At 50.1% G+C, this 7,504-nt stretch overlaps 1 protein-coding gene and 1 pseudogene across 2 annotated transcripts in view; one reads left to right on the top strand and one right to left on the bottom strand.

Moving 5' to 3' along the window:
- Positions 721-1,075, bottom strand: Rpl39-ps14 (ribosomal protein L39, pseudogene 14; annotated as a pseudogene).
- The window catches only part of Ipmk (inositol polyphosphate multikinase), a 34,676-nt gene continuing 30,459 nt past the window's right edge, over positions 3,288-7,504 (top strand). The window contains exon 1 of one of the 2 annotated variants that reach the window (XM_006256345.5): positions 3,288-3,605. In XM_006256345.5, coding sequence (XP_006256407.1) covers positions 3,467-3,605 — 139 coding nt within the window. In that variant the 5' untranslated portion in view covers positions 3,288-3,466. The remainder of the gene's footprint in view (positions 3,606-7,504) is intronic. The other variant, NM_134417.2, reaches the window with a different exon arrangement.

Raw genomic sequence — 7,504 nt, 5'->3', positions numbered from 1 at the left:
AAAGACAGACTTTACTCTAGGATGCCAGTGCAGGCACACGGGCATCGATGGAGCTGAGTTTAGAGCCTTCGCTAGCCACATTGGGCCTCCATCCGTTCTGCCTCTGACCCTGCCACTCATCTACCCAAGAGTGTCCCAGAAAGACGAAAACAAAGACAACTTGCTCGCTCCGGCTGGCGGCTGGCGAGGCAGCTCAGCGGTTCTCTGCTTGCTGTACAGTGTTTGCCCAACATGCACAACACTCTACCTTCAATTCCCAGAATTGCCATGAATAAATAAACATAAGTAGATTGTCCACTTAGAAAAACGATTTAGAAGGCTACAGAGAGGGGTTCTGAAAGAAGGGAGTGTCTGGGAGAGGCGAAAACAAACGACTTGAAGTCGAATCATGGGTTCAAGCTGGAGGCGTTGGTTCTGCTTTCCAGATTGCCCTGTCTGTCTCTGTCTCTGTCTCTGTCTCTGACTCTCTCTCTCTCTCTCTCTCTCTCTCTCTCTCTCTCTCTCTCTCTCTCTCTCTCTCGTGTGTGTGTGTGTGTGTGTGTGTGTGTGTGTGTGTGTGTGTGTTCTGCTCTGACCTAGACAGATTTTTTTACTATTTTAAAAACTCTGAGATAGGTTCCTCTGCTAGTAAAAATTCTAACAGCTATCAGAAAAGCTGCTATAAAAATTATTGGATCTTCCAACCAAGTCAGAAACCCTCTCAAGAAAATATTCTTTTTTTTTTAAAGGTTCTAAATTTTATTACTGGACAAATTAGTTCAGACACAAGTAAATCTCTAGGTTAAAAATGTTGAAATCCATCTGGTCGGACTGATCGATGACGGCGATTCAGTAGAAATCCTCAGTCTGGCCATAGTGTGACTCCTTACAGACCCAGCTTCGTTCTCCTCCAGTGTCTTCTCTTAGAGTTGTACCTGATTTTGTTACCAGTTTTCATCCGAATCCATTGAGGAATAGGACGATTTTGCTTTTGTTTCTTTGCCAGGAATCGCTTGATTCTGAAAGTCTTGTGAGAAGACATGGCGAGGATCTGAATCAGGCGCAGAGCGCACGATGGCGGAGGAAAGGAGAAGAGCTCAAGAAAATATTCTTGAAGAGCCGTTTTTGATCTCCAGAGATCTCCAGGTAGCTCAGGTCTCACTTGAGGAAATTCTTTTCTTTCTTTCTTTCTTTCTTTCTTTCTTTCTTTCTTTCTTTCTTTCTTCCTTCCTTCCTTCCTTCCTTCCTTTCTTTCTTCCTTTCTTTCTTTCTGACTTATTTATTTTGCACACAGCATTCTGCCTGCGTGTACACCTATAAACTAGAAGAGGGCACCAGATCTGATTCTAGATGGTTGTGAGCCACCATGTGGTTGCTGGGATTTGAACTCAGGACCTCTGGAAGAGCAGACAATGCTCTTAACTGTCACAGCCTCCCGGGTCCCCCTTGTCAGACCCTTCTGGGTGTCTTGCAGGGTTTGATCCCTGCTGAGCCCTGCAGATGCATGTGGAAGCCTTTTGTTCCTAGCAAAGGAACAGCCTGGCCCGGTAGCAATTCGTTCCTGTCTTTTGTCTTCCCAGACTTTTGTTTTTGGGATTTAGGCTGGTCTTCCTGGATTTCTCCCCACTAAATTTGGGGCATGTATCGGTCTTTTGTTACTGACGTCTTGAGCCAGGGTTTCCCACTGTGCTTCCCAGGTTTTTCCACCTGGTCAACTTGGGGTATATATTCGGTGAATAAAGCTACAGAAGGGCATTCTTTCTTAACACGAATAACCCGTGTATGTGTGTGTGTGTTTTAATCCTGCAGGCTTACGCCCAGTTCTCGGTGCCGTGTAGGTGTGGGCATTGACACTTAACCTCTAAGCCATCTCTCCAGCCTCACACATTTTCTTTTAACATTGCAAAAGAATTCAGAGACCTGCCTGACTCTGTTACACACAGATGCTAAGCTTAGCTGGGTGGGCCCCTGTCCTGAAAAGACCATTTTTACCTGGTCCTGGATTCTCTGGGTCCCAGGCTGAACTTGAACTCAGGAATCTGCATGCCTTTGTATCTTTCTGACAAGCTGGCTCATTAGTGCAGCTCCCTTTGTCCCTTTAGATTCCTGAAGCCTCTCATAATTCATATTGCATCCTTATAGTTGAGGAATTAATTTTTTTTTTTTTGAGCTGGGGACCGAACCCAGGGCCTTGCGCTTCCTAGGTCTACCACTGAGCTAAATCCCCAACCCCTGGAATTAAATATTTTTGAACTCATGTATTTAGAGTTCTTTTCCACAGCCTTAAGGGCTGTCCTGAAGATCCCAGGTTTACCATTTTACTGAGACATTAGCCACGCCTTTGCCTCCTGGACTCAGGCTGCCTCAGATTATCATGGAGTCATTAACATTCAGAGAGGGGGCATTCCCTGAAGGGATGTGAAAAGATATACATTATTACTCAAGCAAGCCTTACACCCACAGACGACAGACACTGGATACTTGCCACACTGGGCTGAGCAACTCCGGGAGGCTCACACCAGGGCCCTGTCCCAGGGGCAGGAATCATGCTACTCCATTCCCACCAGAGCTTGGCACTTAGAGATAGATTATAAGCACATATATCTTTAGAATAGGACCCAAGCTTGATTCCCAGTGCCCATGTCGGTGTGCCCACAACTCCTGTCACTGCAGTTCTAAGAAACCCCACTCTTCTGGCTTCCCTGAGCACAATTAACAATCTTAGAAAAAAATAAAAGAATTAAGATGACTGTCAATGTCTAACACATAAACTTGTCATGAGTACTTTGAGGTAGTGGTCTGGCTGGGTGCCAACTGCACGGTTTGGAAAGGGAAATCTTAACTCAGGATGCTCCTGCCTCTGATCTGGGAGGGCAGGACGTGGTGGGAGGTCTGCCCATAACCAGTCACCTCTCTGGGTTGTCCTGCTGCGGGTCTCCTAGGCCTAATGTGCTTTTCACATCGGGAACCCCTCCCCCCCCCCCCGACGCCAGTTTGCCCCCTGGAAGCTGATGATGATGCAAGCAGTGGGCATTGGGACAAATTACCATCCTGCGGCCTCTGAGCATGCTCAGTGTGGGTTGGCGGAGGGCTCAGGCTCAAGACCTGCTTAGTTTGGCGTTGGTCTACCTCCTGGACCTGCTCATTGGAAGGGGTGAACAGGTCTGGTAGGGTGGCTCCTGCGCATGATCAGTGTGGAGCTGGCCGGGATCCAATGGGGTAGCCTCTGGGCATGCTCAGCACGGAGGGGCCGGATCCCGGCGAGTAGCTGTTGCGCATGCTCAGAGTGGTGCTCGCCGGGCCGGAGCGCGCAGGGGGCGGGCAGAGGCGGGGCCGTGGCGCCCTTATCCCGGGCGCGGGCGGCCGGGGTTCAGAGTGCGGGCCGCGGAGCGGGCAGCGCGGTCTCGGCATGGGTCCGCGCGCTGGGCCTGCGCGGGCGATGCCGCCCGGTCCTCCCTGACGCCTGACGCTGAGTGTCGCCGCCCCGATGGCCGCCGAGCCCCCAGCGCTGCGCCTGCGGCCGCCTGGAAGCACCGGAGACAGCCCGCCGGTGCCGCGCCTGCTCGGAGGCTGCGTGCCGCTGTCGCATCAGGTGGCTGGCCACATGTACGGCAAGGACAAAGTGGGTGAGTGCGGCCTCGGGTTCCCTTCCCCGGTCCTCGCTTTGCTCTGTCCCGGCAGTCCCCGGCCTCCGCTGTGCCCTGCTCCGGCAGTCCCCGGCCTCCGCTGTTCTCAGCCTCGGTGGTGCTGTGGGCTTAGCCGTCACCACCTCTACAGTCACTGGTCTCCACTCTCCCCACCCTGGCAGTCTCAGGCCTCACTGTCTCAGCTGTCCCCAGCTCTTCTGTCCCCACCCTGGCAGTCCCTGGCCTCCCATCCCGGTCACAGCTGTCTAAGGCTCTTATGTTCCCTACCCCGCAGTTCCCGGCCCCAGGTGTCCCCCCCAGTCTGGAGTCACCGTCTCCCGCTGTCCCGAGTCTCCCCTGTCCCCAGGGTAGGAAGCCCGGAGCCCCCAGGAGCAGCCACAGGCTCCTAGTGGCGCGGAGAGGCGTGCCCCTTCGCCCGAGGGAAGGCGAGTGTTGATTGGAGAAGGCGTTGTTAGTAAAAATAAGGAACTTGGTTTTCTTTTCTGGACCGGGAAGTAAATTCTCCCTGGAGCTCAAGATCTGCTTATTACCAGGAATAGTAATTGCAAGAGGTACCCGAACACTTAAGATGCTAACCCATCGCTGGAGGGGAAGAAACAACAAACTGCTATGTGTTTTTAAACTTGCCTTGGCTCATCCAGGATCACTCCCTGTCCCTTGAGGAGGATTCTCCGGTGTCTTTGATTGCGCTGGGAGGCGTGGTTCGGCGGTGCAGAACCTTGCCTCCTGGGTAGGCTACACACCCGGCTGTTAACATAGAACAGTGCACATATAAAATATGCATTCTTTCCTTATTCATTTTTATAGACTGTTCCCTGACGTATGTCATGTGCTTTGTGAATTCAAGATTTGTAGAGCAGCACAGGGTCTACTCCAGGGCAGAGACTAATTCAACCTGCTACTCACAGCGTTTGGGCGCGGTGGACATGTGAAACTTAGAGTGAACTTGGGACTCTTGTGGATATCTGGCCCGGAACAGCCTCCGTTAGAGACGGTTTGTGTTTTGCTGATGAAGTGATTCAGGTTTAGGCTGGTAAGATAATACATTCATTTCTTTCCTTTCTTCCGGTGGCTTAGAGGATTGATTCTAAGACCTTAGACAGTCTTGGTAAGAGCATTACCACTGACCTACATTCCCCAGGGCTTCCTCTTTTTCTTTGAAGACAGGGCACCCTCAGTACCACTTGGAACTCACTATTGCTTAGACGGGCCTTGAACTTTGGATCCTCCTGAGTGGTGTAGGCATGAGCCTGCTAAAGTAACGCGTTTTAAGACAAGCCTGGTTGAGCATCACGCTGAAACACTGTCCCAGAACCAAACCAACACCCACCGTTTATTGTGCTTGTGGGAAACGCACAGACTGGAGCCCAGCTGCGATCAGGAAATGTTGAAAGACTACGTCAGAGTTAGGAAACTGCACACTTGAGATTCTTGGCTAAGATATTTCCTCCTGTGCATCATATCTGGAGTCCGCTTGCCTCTAACGATGGCATCTAAAGGCTTAAGAAAGTGGTTGTTTCCCTGGAGGCCCTGGAGACTGCAAAGAACAGTGAAAATCATCCATGATTGGCACCCGGGACTAGCTTACCACGCTAGCGACCTGTTTAGAGTCACTGACGACTGCTCACAGAGTGCCCCGATTGTGCCTTTCAACTGTATCACAAACAAACAGCCCAGAGGGAGCTAATTTCTCACCCCAACTGCCTAATTGAAAGATTGAGATTTCAGAGAAACTGGTCCCCAATTTTACTATTGCCTGCCCCCCCCCCCCAAGTTTCACTAGATTCTTTTGACTGAGAGACTGAATTCTCCATGCTGTGCCAGCAGCCAGATGTTTGTTCCCAGAATTCTCAGATATTTACAGTGTGGATATGGCCGACCATCTTCCCTGCTCATAAATTGATAGTAAGGTAGTCAGCAGTTCAAAGTCCAACTGTTTATTGTCCCTCCACGGTCACGGATGGGGTCAGGTTGCACGTCATGGTGACCCCCCCCCCCCAACCGTAAGACTGCATTCATTGGTCCTTCATAACTAGCCGTAATTTTGCTACCATTTTGAATCGTAATGTAAGTACCCACATTTTCCTACGGTCTTAGGTGACCCCCCCCTCCCCCCGTGAAAGGGTCTTTCTTACCCCGAAAGGGTCACAACCTACAAGTCGAGAACCACTGTGTAGAGTCTGCTGGGCACTGCCAACGCTCCACCGCCTTATTTCTCACTAAGCTGTGGGCCAACATCATGAAGGTTGTATTGTCATTTTAACTGCAGCTACTCGCCGCCTCGTCACAGGAGTTTTCATTTTAGGATTGATCTTGTCTCAAGGACAGGACAGGAAAAGCGTGGCACCCCTCACTGTGCTCGTCCTAAGGTTAATAGCTGCCAGCTGCCTGCTGAGTGCCCTTGGGCCATTGTTTGGGGGGGCGCTTAACTATTCACGCCGACCGAATTCTGAACCTTCACTCACATCACCATGGTGCATGCTGGTCTTTGGGTCTGTGCTGCATCTTGCAGTTAAACCGTGTTCACTTATGGACTAGCTGTTCCTTGACCTGTGATAGGACAGTCACCCTCATCAAACACGCTGCTGCCTGGTGGCCTGGTGGTTCTCTGGGAGCTTCTCTTGGGCCCTGTTCAGTCTTTGGAACAGTTGTCTTGGATGGAAGGCACATATCAGAATTTGCTCACCTGTTCCTCTTTGGCTAGATGTGCTTTTGTTTGTGATAGCAGAAGGTGCATTAGGACATTCCTGGACACCAGAGCTCCTCTCGCACATCATGTCACCAAAATGCAATAGCCGTATCAATTTAAATCTCACATTTGTGTTCAATCTCTTTCTTCTTTTACAATCTCCTTTTCTGTTCTAGTATTTTATCACATACCACTAGCTTCACTCAAAAGCCCTTACAATCTCAAACAAGTGACTCAAAGCAGGAATTTGTGCCTCGGCCATATTGGCCATATTTGGTATGCAGACGTGTGGTGGTCTGTGGGGGGATTTGAGCTGACGCCGGTGGTAGGAAACCTCACACTATTTCGGATCACTGGTCTGCTCGTCCTGTAGTAGAGAGAGCAGGGAGGAGATAGAGGAACAGCGGAGGGAAGGATGGAGCCATGCTGCCCAGTCTCTGTGCTCAGCTGCTCACACAGGACTTTTCTTCTTCCCTGAGCCTTCTGGAAGTTGCATATGTCCTGCCATTTATATAGTGACACTTCTGTGTGGATTTCCTAAGAAAATCCACACTCTCTCCCGAAGCCAGAGTGTATTTCTGCCTTGTGAGGATGTAAGTGTTGCAGCTCTGTAGTGATAATCTCAGCCTGGTTTCGTCTTATTTGAATAATGTGTTTTTTCCCACCCCTGTTCCTCACGACAGCCCTCCGTCCTTACCACAGCATTCAGTTCTCTGCTTTAGCCTAGTAACAAAGCCTCAGCCTTTCTCTCTCCAGTGGTGGTGACACTGAAGAATACACGTTACACACTTAGTGAAATGCTCTCCAGTCTGAGTTCACGAGGGTTCCATAGGATGAAACTCAGGGTGTACATTTCTGACCGGAACGTCGTACTCTTCCAGAGACCCACAGTAGCTGTCTGACCTATATCAGTGGTTAATTTTGGTCATCTGGTTCAAGTAGGGTCTGACTTTTCACCGTGCAGTTGGTATCTCTCCCCGACAGAATGAGGAAGCGATCTGTAGGAGACACTGAAGGTCCTGTGACTATCTGGACCATCGTTGGACCTTAACACTAGATTTTGACTTACACTGAAGCAGATGGTTGAGAAATTATGATTCTCTCCTTAATTCTGCCACTGCCTTTAACAATCGGGTTTCTAAGAAATCACCCTCTCTTTACCCCCGCGTGTGTGCATCCTTACTTATGA

Source organism: Rattus norvegicus, chromosome 20, assembly GCF_036323735.1.
Source record: "Rattus norvegicus strain BN/NHsdMcwi chromosome 20, GRCr8, whole genome shotgun sequence".
Classification (NCBI taxonomy): Eukaryota; Metazoa; Chordata; class Mammalia; order Rodentia; family Muridae; genus Rattus; species Rattus norvegicus.
The sequence above is the reverse complement of the archived record's forward strand: the minus strand, read 5'-3'. Positions and strand labels throughout refer to the sequence as shown.